A 21,685-nucleotide genomic window follows, 5' to 3' on the forward strand; every position below is an offset into this window, starting at 1 on the left:
TCAACCTAACCCTCTTTACCCATCCTTCTTGCATCACAGAACCAGCAAGACCACGTTTCTTTTTCCCTGGCCAGTAGTTCACTTCATTTGATGTGGTTTTACTCATTAGAATGATGTTAGCATGAGAAGGGGCCCCCGGTCACCTGACCAGCCAGGTTGACCTGGTCATGTAGCATGGGATCAGTAGAGTAACAGATGCCTCAGGATGCAGTAATGCCAGTGCTTAGCACGTGGTAAGAATTCCATAAGTGATAGCTGACATCATGTTTATTACTTCTTCTCATAGAATGAGCTTCTGAATATCCTAGGAGAGTTACTTGCTTCACTTGGTCAAACTCAAACTGACCTTGGCTCACCTCACTCTTTCTTTGGGCTCCCAAGAATATATTCAACCTGAAGACGCTTCATCTTTATTTCCCCTGACATATTTCATATATCGAGATATGTTACCCTAAAATCCCTAATTTTAGTACATTTTCCTTCTATTAATGTAATAAATAATATTTCTAAGTATAGATAACCACATAATTGTACCTTTACCAAACCTCTAGTCAGATGCATTTAGTGTACTCATTACTTCACATAATACATTTCTCACTTCTAGTATATTAAAACCCCTTGTAATCGTTATTATCTATGGGTATAAATAATGGTTAGGTTCTTATGCTAACTGGTAAGAGCATTTTTGAAAGAAAGGTAAGACGCAGAATCTGGCAACACAAACAGAAATCTCAAATATTTTGCTGGGAAGGTAAACAGTGCAGCTGGGAAGAGAAGCATGATTATAACTCTTATGTAGTTCAGTGAGTACATTCATCTGTGTTGTAGATTAGGTTATTGTGAGTGAGCCTGAGAGCTCATCAACAGTTATGATGTTACATCTGTGACAGATCCTAGTTGCATTCCAGGCAGCCGTTTATGAACAAACTTTTGCACACAATACATTTGCAAAGTGAAAACCATTCTAAGAGGTTTAAAGATTTTTATAATTCTAGTGTCTTTCCCCTTTAAAAAGAAAATACTGCTGGATGCTACAAGGGGGATAATATACCAAGCAACAAACCTTTGATACATCTGTATTATAATGTTTTTAAGTACAGAATTATGATGAACTCAAAGTATGGAGCATCATCTATAATTATTGAAGAACTGACCATAGCTTGCTCAAATGAAAGGCTTAAATAAAAATGGCTTTGGTATCTAGAATCTCCCCCACAATTCCAGTGACTTACCTTATGATTTTGGCAGATTTGATGATTTCATCAAAGAATTTGCTTCTGTGTATTTGCTATTACCACTGGCTGGAATGCCAGTCTGCCTGATTGAACTGGATACATTTCAACGAGTCTAGAATTCCCCTATATTTGAGACACTTTTGGATGTACTGATGACCATACCTCCTAAACCCAGGGGTCAAGTTGTGGAAAGGCTGTGAGAGTTATTTCCTGCTTATTGTCAGTCAGTAGTTCCCTGGCGGGTCTTGTGAGGATGGTCCTTAGCATCAAGTGAGTGTCCTCCTTTGCCCCACACCAGCAGAAGCCTGGTGTACGTATTTGAAAATCCATGAAGGAGGGACCCTGTTTGTCTCCTTCAGTGTACTGCGCCAGGTACCTGGACCCATACATGTTACATCACAGATATAGTGAGTTTCCATTGCTACTTTATACCTGGGCAAAATAAGGCAGCACACTGTTAAATAAGAAGTGTCATGGTGACAGGACAGTGGTGGTCATGTTGCAGTTCCTTCTTTCGTGCCCTGGCAGACGGTAACTCATTCATGATAGCAAGAGGCATGTTCATAACTGTTGCCAAAAAAGAGCACAGTTGGTTGGTCACAGAGTGAGGTTTAGGATGCCTGTCTCCTCATTCCCCGAATCCTATGAACCCCACCCCCCTAGACGAGCCAGTTCTCAGGCTAGCCCACCATGGCTGAGCCCTGGGTTCCATGCAGCTTGGCTGGCTCTGGGTCCCCATCTCTGCCCCCCACCCCATTCCCTTCCCTTTGGCTGCAGTAAGCCCTGGTTTGCTCATCTGTAAACCATGGTAATAGAACAATGGATTGATGCTATGTGAATCCAAAATAGCATTATACTTTAAAAAAAAAAAAAAAAAGGAAAGAAAGAAAAGCCTCTTTATGTTTTAGCTTTGAAGTAATACAGATCCTTTCAAATTAAACATTTGTTAAGAATTGTGTCATTTTAGAGCTGGTGAAGCTGGTGATGAGTAAATGCAAAATTTTTCATGCTCTTGCAAAACGTCCGGGACACTTCATCTAGTAAGCAAATAACCCACCATTCTGTTTCAGGAGTACTTTGGAAACAAGCAAGTTTTATATTGGGCGGTGTTTTCAAAATGTGTCTCTTACATAAGATGCTACACGGAGATCCATCCATTGCACCATCACAGGGATGACGGGAGGGTCAGATGGGCCAGGGTATAAGAAGATGAGGTTAAGTATCTGAAGCTTGGAGTAGTTTGTGATTGGGTGAGGTGAGCAATTTGACAGGCTGGTGACCTGGCTGGAAAACCTCTTGACCTGGCTGTGAGGACGGGTCGCAGGTCACCCATAGGAGCCAGGGGCCGGCCTGGAGGCCATTGTAGGCAGTAAGCTATAACCAGGGGAGAAGAAACGTGGTCTTACCTTTGCTGTGATACAGGAAGGGTAGGTGAAAAGAATTCGAGAGGAAGACCAAGGGTCAGCTCTCTTGGGAAGGGTATGTATACTGTATGCAGTTATTGGGGATTAGGGTTTCAACATATGAATTTGGGAGGAAGCATTTTAGCCCAGAGCAGGTGCAACTTCACAGAGTAAATGAAAAGCCCTGCCTTCACTTAACTCAAGTTTCGCTACAGCTCTCTTAGGAAAAGAGACTTTAGAGACAGAGGGATGGTGTGTGTATGTAAGTGTGTAGAAGTTGGATTGCACCTGGAGGGAGAAGCTGCTGAACCTTCTTTTCTTCTCAGAAAGCCTGGACTGAGGAACAAGAGTTCTGAGGTTGCCCAGCTGAGAACCCACTGCTGATATTAGGGAGAGGAGAAACAAGAGGGGGCTGTTTTGTACATGTCCCAGTGTCTTCCCTGCCATTTCTACACTAATCTGATCCCAAATTAGACCAAATCCATACATACCTACCAGGTACCTTCACCATGCAGAGAAGATGCTCCTGGAGACCGCTGCTCAGTGCACAGCCCAGCCTTGAGGCCATGTGAGATCCTAGGCCGGAGCAGGCCTCTGGGAGTCAGGGGCAGGCCAAGAAGACTGTGCAGGTGTGAAGGGATCTGAGCACCTACAGCCGCCGTCTTCCACACAGGAAGTCCTTCCTCAGCACACACCGATTCATCTGCCTCCCCTGCCCCAGCCTTGGCTGGGGAAAAAATTTGGTTTGCAAGTATCTGCTCAGCGTGTGCTTACTCAACGCTGGACTGATTGTGTTCCGTTCACTGCAGCCCATGTCCAGCCAGGAAGTACTCCCTAAATCCCCCTGAATAAACAGCCGTTACATTACTGGATAGGTTCTGTGCTTGCTAAGGTTGTCCCGCTATTTAATTTAAATTGTCCTGACAGTGGTTGAGTGTATTATCATCGGCTCTCATTTGAGTTCTTGTGCCTCCAGGGACTAGGAAAGATAGAAGTCTTCTTAAAGCAACATCCTTCCTTGTTGGTTTGCTTGTTAAAAAAAGAAGAAAATCTTACTGAAACAGTAAATAGATTCATAACACTGTTGAAGTCTATTCACAGCATCTGTTATTTGGATAGCCTCCGCGGAGAAAGAAAATGTGAAAGTCTCAGAGGTGGATGGTTTCGTCAGTAGTTTCCAGGTGGAATTCTGCTGTCACTGCATTCTGCTGGCCAGGATGGTGATGATTGAAGGGGAATAGAAACATGTGGGTTTGCTGTTTGTTTCTTGTTCTGTTGTTTTTGTTTTTTGTTTTTTTCTGTAGCTAGGTTATACTCTTGGAAGCTTGGAAGCAGCTTCTGTTCTCCTTAATCCCCAAAGGGAAAACAAAATATGTTTATCGTGGTGTTTTGTGCTTGGCAGGTATGCACTCAGGTTTTTTGGTGTCTGCCTGCACTTCTGGCTGAGACGTACTCTAAGTGAAGCACCATGTTATTTTCCCTTCAGAAGATGGAGCCCTAATCTGTTGTTGAATTTTAAGAGTTCTTTATATATTGTGGATATTAATGCCTTACCTGATATATGATTTGCAAATATTTTCTCCTATCCTGTGGTTGATACTCACATCTTACAATGTACAAAAGCTTTTAATTGTCATGAAGTCCATTTGTCTGCTTTTTCCTTTTGTTGCCTGTATCTATATCAGTAGGGCAAGTTTTATATTGAAACAGAGCTTTCGATTTTTACCTCTAACCTATTTCTTCCCCAGTCTTTTCCTGTAAGTAAATGAATGACTGATCTCCCAGCTGTTGAGACATCGAGAATTATTTTTGAGTCCTTCCTCTCCTTCTTGTAACGAATACAAGGACTCCTATTGTTTCTACCCCCTAAGTATCTTTCAAATATTTATCTTTAAAAAAAAATTATCTTTATACTTCCAATTCTTCATTGTAGTCTATAGAAATACAGTTTATTTTTATACATTGACCTTGCATCCAGCAACCAAGCCAATCCTCCCTTGTTAGTCTAGATACTGAAAAAAAAAAAAAAAAAAAAAGATTCTTTGGGATTTTCTACAGAGATAGTCATGTCTTCTGAGAACAGGCAGTTTTATTTTCTCTTTTCCTGTCTGTATGCTTCTTATTTCTTTTTTCTTGCCTTACTGCACTAGCCACAACTTCTAGTGTGATGCTGAATGGAAATAGTAAGAACAGACATCTTTGCTTTGTCCTCAGTCCTCTGGGGACTATTAAAAATTCAGTGTTAACGAATGATATACATAACTATTTTGTAATTATCTTTTTATAATATTTTTTTACCTCCTGGTTTTATTTTAAACTCCTCACATTTAAAAATTTTTTTAAATGTGTATTCTGAGTACATCACAGCTTTCCACACTGCCCCATCTGTCCTTCCAGAGTTCTTCTCATCAGTCAAGTGTGTGCTGACTTCGGGATCCTTGTCCTCTCAGTACCCACTTTTTGGCAGATGCCCTTCCTCCACCTTGGAGACCTGCCCAGAGCAGTCCTCTTCTTCTCATCTTTTTGGTTTTTATTCAAGTATAGCTAACATGCAATGTTAAATTAGTTTCAGGTGTACAATATAGTGATTCAACAATTCTATACATTTCTTAGTACTCATCACAGTGTGTTCATAATCCCTTTAATCTGTTACATGCTTTTCCTGTCAGCCTCCCCTTAGCAACCACCAATTCTCTGTATTTAAGAGTCTGATTTTCTGCTTGTCTCTTTTTCCTTTGTTTACTTGTTTTCTTAAATTCCACATGTGGGTGAAATCATATGGTATTTGTCTTTCATTGTTTGATTAATTTCACTTAGCCTAATACCCTCCAGGCCTATCCATGTTGTTGCAAATGCCAAGATTTCATTCTTTTTTATGGCTCAGTAATATTCGTGTATGTGTGTGTGTGTGTGTGTGTGATTATGTGTGAGTGAGGGAGTGTGTGAGTGCATGTATACCACATCTTCTTTACCCATTCATCAGTCGGTGGACACTTAGGTTGCTTTTATATCTTGGCTATTGTAAATAATGCTACAGTAAAGCTAGCGGTGCATATATCTTTTTGAATTAGTATTTCAGATTCCTTTGGATGAATTCCCAGTAGTAGAATTACTAGATCATGTAGTATTTCTATTTTTAATTTTTTGAGGAACCTCCATACTGTTTTCCAGAGTGGCTGCAACAGTTTGCATTCCTACCAACAGCGCAAGAGAGTTTCTTTTTCTCCATATCCTTGCCAATACTTGTTATCTCTTGTCTTTTTGACTTGAGCCATTCCGACAGATGTGAGGTGGTAGCTCTTTGTGGTTTTGATTTTCATTTCCCTGATAATTCGTGATACCAAGCATTTTTTTCATGTGTTTGTTGGCCATGTGGATGTGTTCTTTGGAAGAATGTCTGTTCAGGTTATCTGCTCATTTTGAATTGGATTTTTTAGTGTTTTTTGGTGTTGTATAAGTTCTTTATGTAATTTTAATCTTAACCCCTTATTAGATCTATCATTTGCAAATATCTTCTTCCCACATAGTAGGTCGCCTTTTTTTTGTTGTTGTTGATGACTTCCTTTTTAAATTTTGCTTTCTGTTTCACTTGCCTCAGGAGACATATCTAGAAAAATGCTTCTATGGCCAATGTCAAAACTATTACTGCTTGTGTTCTCTTCTGGGATTTTTATGGTTTCAAGTCTCACATTTAGGTCTTTAATCCATTTGGTGTTTATTTTTATGTACTGTTTAGGAAAGTGGTCCAGTTTCATTCTTTTGCATGTAGCTGTCCAGTTCTCCCAGCACCATTTGTTGAAGGGACTTTTTCCTCACTGCATATTCTTGCCTCCTTTGCCATAGATTAATTGAACATAGAAGTGTGAGTTTATTTCTGGGTTTTGTTTTCTGTTCTATTAATCTTATGTCTGTTTTTGTGCTAGTTCCATACTGTTTTGATTACTATAGCTCTGTAATAAAACTTGAAGTCTGGGATTGTGATTGATGCCTCCAGCTTTGTTCTTACTTCTCAAGATTGCTTTGGCTATGCAGGGTATTTTATGAATCCACACAAGTTTTAGGCTTATTTGTTCTAGTTCTGTGAAGTTCACACAAACAAATGGAAAGATATTCCATGCTCATGGATCAGAAGAACCAATATTGTTAAAATGTTCACTCTTCAAAGCAATCTACAGATTTAATGCAATCCATATAAAAATACCAACATTTTTCACAGAACTAGAATAAATAATCCTTAAATTTTAATGGAATTTCCTCTCTCCTGAGTCATTTCTTGCAGTTTTTCTTCCTTCACAAAAGTCTTGTTTCTTCTTTCTGTGCCTCTATTTCTATCCTTCCTGTGAAGTGGAAAGCCCCATTTGATCTATAAGGGACTCTTGGAAGTTCTATATCCTTGGCCAAGTTAACATTTTTTCTATTCCTGATGCTAGTTAAGGTTTGGCTTTGGCCTTTGCTGTAATCTTATGACTTCTTTAGGAAGCTGTGCTAGAATGTACTCTTAGCTATGCTAATAATACTAAGCATTCAATATTCTGACGCTAAAGAAATTCTGATCTGCACAAACAAAAGTGTGTTGAAAATAAATGCAATGTTTTCCTTAAACTTGGCTTTTTGTAATCAAGAAGTTACTTGCTCACTTTTAAATTCTTACCTAAAAATTATTTATATCCCTGGGGAATGTTTTCTTTCCTTCAGAAATGATTTATTGATTGCTATGTGCACACTCTGAGTCACCGGTCAAAAAAGGGAGAATTCAGTACATTCGGGTGTGGGGGTGGAAGGAAGAGACAGCTAACATTTTTACATTCCTGTTCATACTGAACTCTAGAAATCATTATTTTGGTATGAATCTTGACAGTTGCCCTCTGAGGTATGGAGCCTATCATCCTCCTCTCACACACGATGAGACCAAGGCTCAGGAACCAAGTGACTCACCGATACCACAAGGCTTGTGAGGGGCAAGAGCCAAGGACCAAACCCAGGTGTCCTAGACTCCACCTCCACGCCATGCCTCTACATGAGGGGTATAGAAAGTTCTGGAAAAGCCTCACAAGAGAGGCTCATATTTGACAAAGGGGGTGTAGAGAAGATGAGCGTCATGTCTTTTTTTAATAGGTTATTGGGGGCTAGTTGTGACTTCCCCTAAAGCAGGATCCCTCTAAAGTTTGGAAACAAACATCCTATTTCCATGTGTAAGTCACAGCTCTTCCTTGTAGATTGCTTGGAGACAGGGTCTCCTTTTCAAAGTTTTGAGTAAGCCGTTCTTTGAAGGTACTTTTTTGTATATGGTCATTAGCTAATTGAACATTCTTTGTGTCTGACTCAATCAGAGCATCATGATGAATGCCCTTTGAATATAAGGAATGAGGAACACTGTGTACCCCAGTGTATTATAAACCCATGTCCTGTGGATCAGGATGGCCGAGAGAAGTCACGCAGGAAGCCAGGATCCTAGTTTGTGACCAGGACACTGTAATGAGAGGCAGCAGTCTTAGCTGGAACACTGAGTTCAATTCCTGACACCCCCACTGGCTGTCAAATCAAGTTAATATGAGTACAGCTCTTAGAACAGTGCCTGCGCGTAGTAAGTACCAGGTAAGTACTGGCTATTGTCGAGTATCACAATATCCCCCAAGTCAATATGAATGGAAAGAAGGGAACATTAGTGGCAACGTTGGGGTTTTTAGAAAACTGGTTAAGGAAAGTAGTGGTGATTTAGCCTTGGTCTGTGGAGTTCCTTTGAAATGGTTTATCATGTTCAAGGCCATAAAGGATTCATCTTTCCTATTTGTTGACATGGGAGCGGAGTCTTAGGGAGGATTATGTAAGTCAACATAGATGCCAACAGTGTCGGTTCAGCTAAAGAAGCAATATCAGTCATGGGCCCTTTAAACCAGGAACCCCAAGGTCAGCCCAGACCAGCGAGGAGGCAGACATTAGAGGTGGGCAAATGCCCAGCACCACCGAGGGAGGAGCTTCCTGGTCCCTGGTGCCAGGAGGGACCTGCTTCTCCCCTCAGGAGCTTCTGCAGAGATCAACTGACTAACACCCTTCTCCAAGCAAATGCCACTCATCCTAGAAATTGGGGTTGCTTGGAAATGCAGCTGCCTGACTGGCCTCTCCTGAATTTTATTGAAACCTTAAGGTTATGGGGCTAAAAGCCCCTTAAAAAAAAAAAAAAAAAAAAAAAAACCAAACAAACAAAAAACAAAAACCAAGAAAACAATTTCTTTAAAAAAAAAAACTATGTGTATAAAGGGTTAAAACCGAATTGTGGAAGTCCCTGTCCATCCCTACTGTTTGCCATGTTTAACCATAGTTAATAGTTCTCCTTGTGTCTTTGGAGAACTTTTATCCTTAATATGTGAATATGCATAAGCCTTTTAAAAATTTACATGTGCTTTTTCCTCCATGTCTTACCTTTATAACTTTAATTATTTTTCTATTGCATCAATGTAGAGCTACCTCTTCTTTTTATTTAGAATGAATTATAAAGCTATTTCAGTAAGATATGGAAATCCTGACCTCTTACGCAATAACAGAGCTAAAAGTAAAGGATACTTAGCATAATTACGAGGAGAAATGGATCAGTTCACAATTATAGTGGAGGTTTAACCAAGGCTCTCAGAATCAGACACTGCCAAAAGCAAGGAGTGATGAATGGCACAGGAGGCTTGAATCACACCATGAACAGGTTTGATTGAGGGGAGATACAAGGAGCTCTGTAGTCAACACTTAGAGAATGCATGTTCTTTATAAGCTCACATGGGATATTTAGAAAAACGGGCATATACTTGGCTATAAAAGAGATCTTGCCACTGCTAATTTCTTGTAGTCATAAATTCCGAAATGGTTATGTCTCTTGTCTCTATTTCTTTCCTGTGTTAGTTCTTCTACTCCAGCTTCACACCCACCTATTTTATGACCATCTAGGCTGAATTCCTCTCTGCATTAGGTCTTCCTTCTTAGCTGTAATTGCTCCATAAAGACCTTTTTGCCTTTTAAATTCATGATGGACGAGGACTGTTGGGTATAATTTTCATCTGTTTCTGGCAAGGTGTTTCAGGTGAGTTGTCATCATCCCTCGGGAAGCTGGGCTGCTCTTCTCCCTCATCCTTTTCGCCATGTTGAGCATGTTCCTCTGGACCAGCATGGTACAGGAATCGTCATGTCCCCCCACCTTGCTTTTCTCAACAACGCTTCATTAGCATCTGAGACGGACCGTGTGCATCCATCATTTGCTGGCCCAGTTATCTGACTCCCCAGTTGGGAGGGAAGGATTTGTGTCTTTGGCTCACAGCTTGCCCCAGTAACTAAATCAGTGCCTTAGACATAGCCAGTACTCAATATTTTTTGAATAAATTAGCACAGAGTAGCTCAAAAAACAAAGCAAAACAAAGACAACAAAAAACAGGTCTGGAGTTGAAATGATCTAGAGTTGAAATGGTCATTTCAAATCCCATTCTTTAAAGTTTTAAATACATCATCTCCATACTGAATAATCTTGTGTGCCTGGGATGAGGGCTAGGACAGGGAGACACGCGAAGACTTTGAGCCCTTGCATTTTTACACACCGGTGGTGGAATATAAAGTACCTCTTCCCCTGTGTGGGCAGGGGATAGTGGGATTTGGCAAAATGCATGTGCCAGTTGACGTGGCCATTTGGATTCTAAGAATTTTTCTTATAGAGGTGCTCACGCAGTGTGCAAGACCACGGATATGGTAAGAATAACTTCAAATAGCAGTTGGTTTCAGACTAGTATTCAGAGCTGGGTCCACACACGATAGGGGCGCACATTATGACCCATTTTTTATCTGAATAGAAGAAATGAAGCCTCATTAACATTTAATATTAGAATAACTCCGTATCATCACCCAATCTCAATGTTGGGTCAGATGGCCACTTGGGACACTGAATTTCCAGTGCATTCTAAGGGAAGAGGGGGCGGACAGAGGTTCCCACCTAACTTACTGACTTGCTTTTAACACACAGCTGCTGTTTGCAGTTTCCACATGCCAGATTTAGTGTACTTCTAGATTGTGCTCTCTTACCTGATGTTAGTAAACCCATAAATAGCCACAGCCATCTCAGACGTGACCCTTACTCTTGCAGGGATGCCTTGGCGGAAAGAGCAGACAGCAGACCTGCAGAGAGTGCTCACACAGGTGGACAGTGACATCCCACTGGTGCTGGTCAGCGGCAACCACGACGTGGGCAACACCCCCACACCTGAGACTGTGGCAGAGTTCCAGCAGACCTGGGGGGACGACTATTTCAGCTTCTGGGTTGGGGGTGTCCTGTGCCTCGTCCTCAACTCCCAGTTCTGGTACGATGCTTCCCGGTGCCCCGCTTTGAAGCAGGCACAGGACCAATGGCTGGATCAGCAGCTGAGCATCGTGGGGCAGCACAAGTGCCAGCATGCCATTGTCTTCCAGCACATCCCATTGTTCCTGCGGAGCATCGATGAGGACGATGACTACTTCAACCTCACCAAGTCCGTGCGGAAGGAGATAGCCAACAAACTCGCTGGAGCAGGTACCTCTGGGGACCCTCATGGCTGGCTAGGAGGGCCATCTAGAGAGAAAGCTTCCAGATCCTTCTGCCTCCCTGCAGCCTAGCAAGGGAGGGAAGAGGATGGGGCTCTGGAGAGAACCAGGTTTTGACCCCAACTCACCCCTCACTAGCCGTGTGGCTTCACAGCCCTTTCAGTGGCTGTATACTGCCTAGCCCTTTCACCCTCACTGTGGAGTAGCAGAAGGAGCTATCTCATAGAGGGATTGTGAGGATCAAAGGAGAGAGGATCTGTAAACCATTACAGTAGCCCTTGGCCTACCAAGTAATGAAACTGTGACAGTTGCTGGCAGCTGAGGACAGGGTCCTGTGGGTACACAGTTATTGGGGGGAAAAGGGGTCTGAGTGTGGCTGTCACAACCCTGGGAGAAGGAGTGATGCCAGGGGCATCTTTTCTCATATTCTTGGGAAGCAGGGACTTGCCCAATGGCAGATGCTTTTTAAGAGCCGGGCTTCCTACCAGGGTTAAATTAATCCTGGCAAGTCCTGGGGCTTCCTCATTAGGTTCCCCAGAAAGAGGAGTGAATTCTTCTCTAGAACCAGGGAAGAGAAATGTATTTAGTCTGATTTAACCTGCTGTAAATTATTAGCTAATCACATATTTGACACGTGTGTGCACACACACATACACATGTAACATGAAGCACTCTGATGGCATCCTGGCCTGCACACATCCGTCTCTCCTGGCAGCACCTGTAGCGTTGCTCTCATGAGAAAAGGGTAGTTCTAAGCCAATTCCCTGTGTGGCCAGAGATTTGGCAGGATTCCAGTTCTGACAACTGTTGTGTCTCTTGTTTTGATTTTAATGCCTCCTTTCAGATCTTTCCAGACTGTACTTCATCAAATGCATCTAACATTTAAATACATCCATTTGTTTGTTAGGGGGTAGAGAGAGGGAGGTGGTGTCCTGACCCAGTAGCAAGCATTTGTTTAAAAAAAAAAAAAAAAAAAAAAAGTCTTGACACTCTTCTTTTCATCTTTGAGCATTAAATGTGTTCGCATTTACTTGTGAAATGTACAATAGGCCCTTCTGTATTTTTGAGACATTTTACAAAAAGCTTGCATAATTGGAGACATTTTCCAACTGTTCCATGGAGATGAAGTTGGAAAACTTCTATTGAGGTCTTTGAAATTTCATGCCATGCTCGAGTTGGTGCAGAAAACCATTTTGATGACAAGGAAATGAAGTGTCAAGATGGCATCAGCACCACCATGGAGACTATTTTGTAACAGAGAATAATGCCAGAGAGAACATTTAATGCCAGGGAAATGATTCCTTTCATATCAAATGTTAAATGATGCAAATGCCGTCCCTGTGACTGCTCTTTGTTCTCCTCTCCTGTCAGCCACATTCTTGAGTGGCATGTGGTTCTGGGTTTCCCATTGTAGGAGGAATACATGTGGCCCACAGGCACCCCCAGATATTGAGACCTGTAGACACTTAACAGAGAGAGCCCACAGCTCTAATGGGGCAGCCTCGAGGGAAGCCTGCTGCCCGCCCACCAGGAACCCAGTGTTGGATTCAGGATACGCCAGCCACCTCCCCGCCATCGGGCCCGCAGCCCTGCAAGGAAGGATTTATCAGCACACTCAGAGCCAGTCTGTGTCTTGGAGGTGGGCTCCCGTTGCCCCAGCTCACAGATGGATATCTCCCCCAGAATGCCAATTGATTGATGTAGAACAAGACTGAATCCCTTCCCTAAGCCCCAGCGGCACAATCTCTTCCCGTAGGCAGAGCAACATGGGAAGCCAAGTTATCAGCAGAAGCTCGCTTGCTCAGCATGAGGCAGAGCAGAGCAGCGAGTAGTCTTCTTCCACTCTCAGTGGCGTCAGGCTCCGGAACTCTGACAGAGCCATCTCCAGTAGGGCCTCCTTGCCCAGAATCCACTAGTGGTGCTAGAGCCTTTAATATCTCATCAGACTGTCCACTTCTTGAGGCTACCATCTGGATCATAGCAGCTCCACAAAACCCCTCCTTCTAGGGTCCCTCACCCCCAGGACAAGGCCAGCTCCACCTCTTCCCTATGGTCTCTGCCTCTTCCATTTCACCTGGCTGGCTACTCAACTTTGTTACCTTCTGTATGAGGTGCTCCCAGCCCCACCTGGGTTCTTCCTCAGCTTTCCTCGATCCCTGAGGACTTGTATGTGCTGACTTGTCTCCACTGTCCACTAGATTCAGTTCCTTGAGTGTGGGGATGCTGCTGCGGTCATCTCTGCATTCAGAATGCCTGGCTCGGGTCTTAGCTCATAATTAGTGCTTGATCAGTATTTGTGGAGTGAGTGAAGGACTGACATGGCCCTTTTATTTGTCCACTGGATGCTGGGTACAGAGCAGACCAGGTTCACACTCTCACGTTGCTCCTGGGCCAAGCTTTTCCCTGGGTATGTCCCAAGAGCCAAGCATACATCCCACAGCATCCAAGCCCTTCGTTCTTGGGTAAAGTAACTGTGTGCCTCCACCCTGATCCATGTGTTACCTTTCCAGGTTCACATAGCAGTCAAATTCTCTCTTCCCATATGGTCCCCCCACTATACCCATCATGCACCTTCACACATGAGAAGGATTCTCTTGGCCCTTGGCCTTAGGATCTTCACCTAAGTCTGCTTAACCAGGCAAAAGCAGAGAGATGGAGCCCTTCCTGCTGTCACCTGTCAGTTTTAGTGGCTTACCAAACCAGGACCTTTGCTTTATGGCCTGTCAGACACAGAACAAACCAAAGGCAACATTGGAAAGAGATCCAGGCCATGTATGGACCCAGCTTGTGGCAGGTGACCTGCTTGGTTGGAAGCATAGTTAGGTAGGCTTTCACGCGGAATGTATGCACTTAGGACTCAATAACGCAGAAGATTGCTCGGGTCACAGAATGTAATTCTTGGATTCATATGGGAAAGCCAGAAGTTCAAGTGACATTTTGTAAGAATTCATTAACTTAAGGACCATGATAAAATTGGGGGTGATGCTGCTGTATAACGCTGCCTCCAGCTTTTCCCCCACAGCAATATTATTCCCTAGTACTGTTCCAGTCTCATTTATCTCCTTGTGTTAAAATGCCAGTACTCAAAAATATGTCAAAAGCTCATCAGAATATCAGGGTAGCTTTTAATTATGATAATTGTGTTGTTATAAAATATCCTTTTAAAGAGCACATCCCTCCTCAAACCACCATGGAGGTAAAACCCAGCTTCCTTCCAGCAAGCTTAATGAATAATTCTGAATCATTGTGTGGGATGAATAAATGATTTAATAACGAGCATCAACAATCATCTCTCATTGTTGCATTAATTTTTCAGATGGGATGAGGTAAATGAGGAGGAGGGGTATTACTGTACAAATGGGCCACTGTGTGTATGGGGACGCATTTTGTGAACTGAAGCCTAAGAGCTTCCCCAGTCAGGTTTCCCTAGAAACGGTAGCATTCTGTATCCACTTGTGAAGCTCAGTGAAAAACCTTCTTTGTGTGCTACAAAGGCGTCAGTGGCCAGTGAACATAAATAGTTATCAGGGCAGGACAGGTGCACAGATGCGAAGCAGTACCTCTTATTATTGATCTTCCTTTGCTCTGCCCAAGGATAATCAGTGTCATCACATCCAGAGGATGTAGAAATTGGTTCTCCCCTTAATTCACCTGATACCTAGTTGAGTTGCAAAGACAGATAGTAGATAATGAAATCGTGGCTGAGCCCGGCCACTGTCTGTCCCTTGTGCCTTTTTCAGCAAAAGGTTCATATGTGACCCAGTTAATATGGATTCCAATTTAAAAACTCAGTCTGAAAAAACAAAAGTCTGGCTCTTTCACTGACCCCGTCTCCCTTGATGTCTCCATACCTTTGCCTTTTTCCATTCTCAGCATAGAGATGAGAACTGGGTAGTCAGGGGCCCAGAGAGAATTTGGCAATTACAAAAACTTCCAGAAGTTGATCTTTCCTGCAAAAGTTAATGAGTAATTTCACAGAAAGAGTTTCATCTCTATTATTTATGCTTAAAAAAAATGGGGAGAAAGAGATCTTAGCCCATGGTTACAGTTTTAGAATTTCAACATTTAAAAGAACAAAAGAGGTCAGTTTTCCAGGATCCATATTATAGGACAAATAAAACATCAGATCCTCCTCTAATGTCTTACTGAGTTACATTGAAATTTTTTGTTCATATCCTGCTTCCTCCAAGAAATGGAGTCCCAGCTTTGTTTGCCTCTGTAAGCGCAGCCCGTCACCAAGACTTGTCATGTAGTAGCCCCATCAATAAATAAATATTGGTTAAGTGGAGTGGAATTAGACTTGATTCACATACTTATCAGAATCATAAGTAATGTCCGTATCACCTCTGGATTGGTGTTTGCCAGCTGACTTTTGGATGGGATATGTATGACTTAGAGCAACTGTTGGTAAACTGTTTCTGCAAAGGGTCCCACAGCAAACATTTTGGGCTGTGCTCTCTATAGACTGCTGAGCTCTGCTTTATAGGTGGGAGCAGACATACGTAAGCAAACAGGATGGCTGTGTTCCAGCAAAACTCTATTTACGGAAGCGGGTGCGGGGTGCAGGCCATATACTTTTCCCACCCTTAGCTTAGAGAACTCTTCCTCTTAGCACATGACACCCTGCCCTCCCTCGAGGCCGTGTCCACACTGTGCATGTATCTAACCCCAGCGTGCTTCTGGTGACTGCAGTGTGGCAGCTACCTCAGGCTCCTCGGTAGGGGGCACACCTGGATGAGGCCCATTCCTTTGGAGGCCCATGATGTGATGGGGGGGGGTGTGGGAGGTGACATGAAAGCGCTTAAAATCTAATACTTGGGTGTTTATTTTTAACACGTTAGAAAAAATATAACAAGCTCTTCAAGTCAGTGAAAAATATTCAGTAAATAAGAGTACAGGTAGCACATGGTTATAAGACAGAGCTTGCAGAGGGAGTGCAGGGGTGATGTGTGTGGGTGGGAGGGGTAAGGCCACACATCACAGAGCAGCAGGCAGGCTTTGGCTTCAGACAGACCTGGATTCAAATCCTTTGGCGCCACGCCCTGAGCCAAGAGGCCTCATATAAGCTACTGAACATCTTTCCACCTTAGTTTTCTCACTTAATAAGTGGGGCCTCTCATCCCAACCTCATAGGGTTGGTGTGAGAAGTAGATAAAGTGAGGCAAGGACGTGCGGGGCTTGTGCTCCAGGGAGGGTTGTTCATTGTTAGATGACCCAGTTGTTAGATCGCGAGCTCACAGCCGGCAAATATGTTTTGCACAGGCTCTGGGTTGACCCTGACCTCAGTGCTTCTCACCCTGGGGCGCCAGCAGGAAGGGCAGGATCTTCTCACAAGTGGGGCGTAGGAGCATCTCCAAGCAAAGAGAGGCATGTTCGCTAATGTGACTTTGTAAGTTGAGAAAGAAAGGAATTAGCAAGTCTTCATAATACAAACAGGAAGGGAAGGTAGACTGTCTCCTAGCTCCTGAGAGGTGCAGGAAGACAGACTGTGTCTCAGTCTCAAGGAACCTGAGATTTTTCAAGGTGGATGAGGAATGTGTGTTATTTTTAGTTGTATCAAAAGTGAGTAATAGTTTAAAAGAGAGGGAAGCGGTCAACTAGATGGAAGATCTCTGTGGAATCTGGTGATAGATTTTGACTCCTCATTACTTGTTCTTAAGCACATACCATGCCAGTGAACGTGTTGGTAAACACACCTGTGAGTGCATAATTTCATAGGTTTTTCGGAATCTAGCTGATATGTGATCATCCTACGATGTCCTCTGTTTAAAGGTTCTTTTTTTTAAGATTTTATTTATTTATTCACGAGAGACACAGAGAAGCAGAGACAGAAGCAGGCTCCCTCTGGGGAGCCCCATGTGGGACTAGATCCCAGGACCCCGGGATCACACCCTGAGCTGAAGGCAGACACTCAGACACTGAGCCACCCAGGTGCTCCCTGTTTAAAGATTTTTTTTATTTATTTATTTATTTATTTATTTATTTATTTATTTATTTATTTATTTATTTATTTATTTATTTATTTATTTATTGAGAGAGAGAAGTGAGCGAGCACGCATGCCTGCGGGCAGCAGGAGAGGCAAAGGCAGGAAGAGAAAGAGAGAATCCCAAGCAGACTTCTGCGCTGAGCACAGAGCCCAACACAGAACTCAGTGTAACAACTGTGAGATCATGACCTGAGCCAAAATCAAGAGTCAGATGTCTGCTCAACGACCAAGCCACCCAGGTGCCCCACAATGCCCCTCTGTCTAAAATGCATTTAAAAAAAGCTAATGGTTGGTTTTCTTTAACCAACTTTCATGTGAGACCTCATAAGGCATCCTTTCTTAAGCATCTATAGAATCCAGAGTTTCTGGGGGCCTATCAGCTTGAGGAATTTGACCCTCCTTAATTCATATTTGGTCCTGAATTCATGTTCCCAGGTTGGATCTGTTTTCTGTTTTGATCAGTCCACCATAAAATATCCTACTCTAGTCATTTGACGTCTGTGCTTCATTCACTACAAACCCAGATAAAAGACCAACTGCCGAAGCTGCATCTGGCGGGAAGTGATGGATTACATTTCTCACTTTGGAGGTATCCTTAACAGTTGGGCTCATTAAAATCGAAATCAAGTCCTGATTGTAAATATTTATAAACCGAGAATCTGGCGCGTGTCAGTATGTGCTTTCTGGTTCCCAGAGTTAAGTCAACATTGATTCGTTCGACAAGTAGTATGGGCCCTGGGCTAGGCACTGAGCGTAGGCAGGAGCAGCAGACAGAGGTCCCTCCTCTGGTATCATAGATACCAGTCTCAAACTGAAAATTAGAAATCTTGTTGAAAAATCCCATTGCACCATTTCAGAAAGGAGGCACAAGTGCACAGGAAACCATAGTGACTACTTAAGTTTACGAAATCAAAATATTATATCTTCTCTTTGTAGGTCACAGTTTAAAAATAGCAATTAGTGTCACTTCCAAATGAGCGGTGGGATTCCTTTGTAAATTGAAATATCCCTAGCTTAGCTAAACACCCTGACTTACTTCCTATACTAGTTCAAGTATTTTTAGTTACTGGATCTGCTCGCATTTAAAAGACCTGTGCACCCACTATGGCCACCAATACAAGTGAAAATTTAGAATACTGTTATTTAAAATAAGCTAGAGATCACTTTAGTTTTGTAGTTGTTGGGTTGTGTTTTTTTTTATTTTACTTAACAGAAATGTTTGCATACTGATGATTCCTTTAGAAGTGAAAGAACGGCACCCCTTTAGATCAAGCCTTCTAGCACAGAGATAGCGCTTCATGGGCCCTCGTCATGGTGCTTCATGGGCCCTTGTCATAGCGCTGAGGAGGCCGTGCGCCTATCTGCAGTGCAGGTGAGGAGACCACACAGAGGCTCTCTGGCTTCCCAGTCCATCCTAAACTTAAGTCATAGACACATCAGAGGAAAGGAAAGAACTTCTCTCAGATGTTTCTTTTACATGAGGCGCTGTTCTGTGCACCGTGGGAGCCCAGGTGTGGAGCTCCCTGCGGTCACATTGCCCAGGTGGGAGGGGTCATGTCCAGGGCAGGTGGCCATGCCACCTTGCCCATGAGCCTCCAGCTGGGCTGCCCTTCCCCAGGTGGGGCCTCATGATCTGCACTTGTGTCTCCCTCAAGGTTGTAGCCTCACTCCCTCCCAGATGTCACTTCACAGACACCAAACAGAGCAGCTTCTCTCCTGGAAAAGGGAAGCGGTGAACAAGCTTTTTGAGAGCCGTGGCTCATGTTCAGTTTTACCATTACGTATGGCATGTCAGTGGCCATGCGCTTTGTCAGCCTGGGCTATGCAGGGAATGCTACAAGACATTGGTGTTCTGTCCATGTCACTGACAGCGGACTGGAGCCCTGGAGGCAGAGTCACTTGTTCAGGTTACGGAGCTGGGAAACTAGCATAGTAATACCTCAGGTTTTCATGAGGATCAGATAAGATAACCCAGTACCATGACACGGGGTCTGGCTCCTGGCAAGTGTTCAGTAAAAACAGTGCTATTAGTATTATCTGTCTTCCTGCCACTGTCATTAATATCCTAAAATTCTGAAAATATTATGAGTGACTTAACCTTAGGTAAATGGATGTGTAGGGAACAGATCTTCTCCTTTCTGCAAGTTCCCACCTCTGACCTGCGGCTGGGTGGTGGAGTATTGCCAGAGGTGGGACCCCAGTCTCTCTGACCATGTTGTTCTGGTCCTCTGCCCACCAGACAGAGTCCTGTGTCCCTGAAACCGCCCCATCGTGTGCCCCCCAGTGGGTGCTCGAAACCACAGGGTCACCGACTTCTCGGCCAGTTTTACTTCCTAAACCATTTAAAATCAATGAACATTACTGTCATGTAATCACAATGACCACTTATTAAAGATTACAGTACAGTATTATTAGACTAATAAACAGTACAGGTACTATTTCTCTGATTTTACAAAGGAGAGAGAGACACCCAGCTGGGAAGTGGCCAAGCTGGGCTCTCATCCTAGGGCTCTGACCTCTTAGCCAAGCTGTTGTCAGGGTAACGAGTAGAATGCACCTTGGGCACAGGTGTTGATTCAAGATGCAGGCTGCCAGGACTGGACCCCACCTGCTCACCCACACATCCACTCTGCTGCACCTTCTCCCGGGGCCACCTTGCCAAGGAGGCTTAGAGCCATCATGTCTGAGGGTGTGTAGAGTGAGGCTCCAGGAAGTGCACGTAGGGTGAGGAAGGCCCCTCTGGCCTCAGCAAGCAACTTTTTCTTTCAAAGTGAGTTCCTAGCCCACCCTTTGAACTTCAGTGTGTGAATTACGCCTCCTGCAGACAGAGATAATGTTGGAAACAGGGAGGGAAGGATCTGTACCATCCTGTAGACTCTGGCTGGCTTCCTTGGGGTATGAGTCAAGGGTGGCTGTAAGTTGAGGATAATGGTGAAACTTAAAACAGGGACTGCAGCTCTTAGAGAAGAGTGATGAAATAAAAATAAAGGTTGGCTTGGGGTGTCTGGGTCTGACGGTTGGGTGTCCAACTCTGGATTTCAGCTCAGGTCATGATCTCAGGGTCATGGGATTGAGCCCCACATCAGCCCCAAGCTGGGCGTAGAACCTACTTGAGATTCTCTCTCTTTCTCCCTCTGCCCCTTTCCCCACCCCCCACCAATAAATAAATCTTTATATAAAAAAAAAAAGCTGTTGTGAACTTCTTTGGGCACAAACAGGTGTGAATCATAAACTAAAAATGCTCACACATTTTATTATAAAACGCATGCCTGAAGTTGGTCTTGGTAAAGCTAGCTGTAACCTCCCGGCATGTTTTGATGAGAGGTTCATTGTTCTGATTGGAAGCGTTACTGGAGCTCTTGACACTGGGGTTGGATGCTTTGCCTGATGTCACATTCATCTTTATGTGTTGAACCCTTAGTGCTCACATTCTCTGCCTGCAGGAAGTGTATATAGTAAGCATCAGTCCTACCATCAAGAAGCTCAGTTTAGGAGGAAAAGCTAGAGAATGAACCAGAGAATTATAGTCAACATAGATGTCTTAGAGGGGACTTCATGACACATTAGATGTCTGTTTCTGTTACTTAGATTCCTCTCTCCAGTAAGTCACATTTGAAACTGTGCCAGTACTTTGCTTGCTACCTGTTTGATAGGAGCGTGGTTTCCCATAAGAACGTGAGAATTGCGTCATACCTGTTGCTGTGGATAGTCTTCATGTCAGGGACATTTCCTCCCTTCTTCCTGTGTCCTTTTCTTTTTCTTCTTCCTTTTCATTCATAACCACCTTTATTTGACGGCTGCATCTTCATGAAATCACCCATCAGACATTTGCTTTGATGGGGGCACCCATTCAATTCAATAGATTGGGCTCTCGGCCAAGCCCATATATCATGACAGAGACTGCTTTCAAGGGAAAGAAGCCTCTTTTTTGTATAAATGATCCATCAATACACAGAAGCACTGTGATCAGTGTCCCCATTTCCTGTCTTCTGATCAAGGTGAAGGAACAGCTGTCTTAACCTTGTCGAGGTCGCAGACCCCCTGGCCAAAGCTCTACCTGTCCTTAAAGGTAAAAGCTGGGCGCTTCTGGTATAGCAGGTGGCAGTCAAAGGGGACTTGGGCTACAATTGCATAAAAACCATGTAACTAAAATTTTTTTATTCTTAAAACCCGTGAAAGCAGATCTTACAAGATGTTAATATCTGTTATCTATGGATGGTTGGAATGTAAATGTTAACATTTTTTGTACTCATCTGAATCTTTTAAGTTTTTCCAAAAAATGAAAAAATAACAAAAAGAATTCCCTACAATGATACCTAGATCAGGGTTGGCAGACTGTTTTTCTGTAAATGTCCAGATAGTACATATTTTAGGCTTTGTGGGCCAAGAGGCAAAATTAAAGGTACTGCATAGGTGCTTCTATAAACCTACCTATGGCTATTTAAAAAGCTAAGAAACATTCTTAACTCACACACCTTATAAGAAAACAGTGGGCTATATAGATAGCTTCCCA

The 21,685-nt window shown here is 43.3% G+C and overlaps 1 protein-coding gene across 1 annotated transcript in view; it reads left to right on the forward strand.

Annotated features, from left to right (window-relative positions):
• CPPED1 (calcineurin like phosphoesterase domain containing 1) overlaps positions 1–21,685 on the forward strand; it is a 100,076-nt gene that overhangs the window by 55,680 nt on the left and 22,711 nt on the right. The window contains exon 3 of the mRNA XM_038540321.1: positions 10,752–11,174. Within this exon, the coding sequence (XP_038396249.1) occupies positions 10,752–11,174 (423 nt within the window). The remainder of the gene's footprint in view (positions 1–10,751; positions 11,175–21,685) is intronic.

This window comes from Canis lupus, chromosome 6 (genome assembly GCF_011100685.1).
Source record: "Canis lupus familiaris isolate Mischka breed German Shepherd chromosome 6, alternate assembly UU_Cfam_GSD_1.0, whole genome shotgun sequence".
Lineage (NCBI taxonomy): Eukaryota > Metazoa > Chordata > Mammalia > Carnivora > Canidae > Canis > Canis lupus.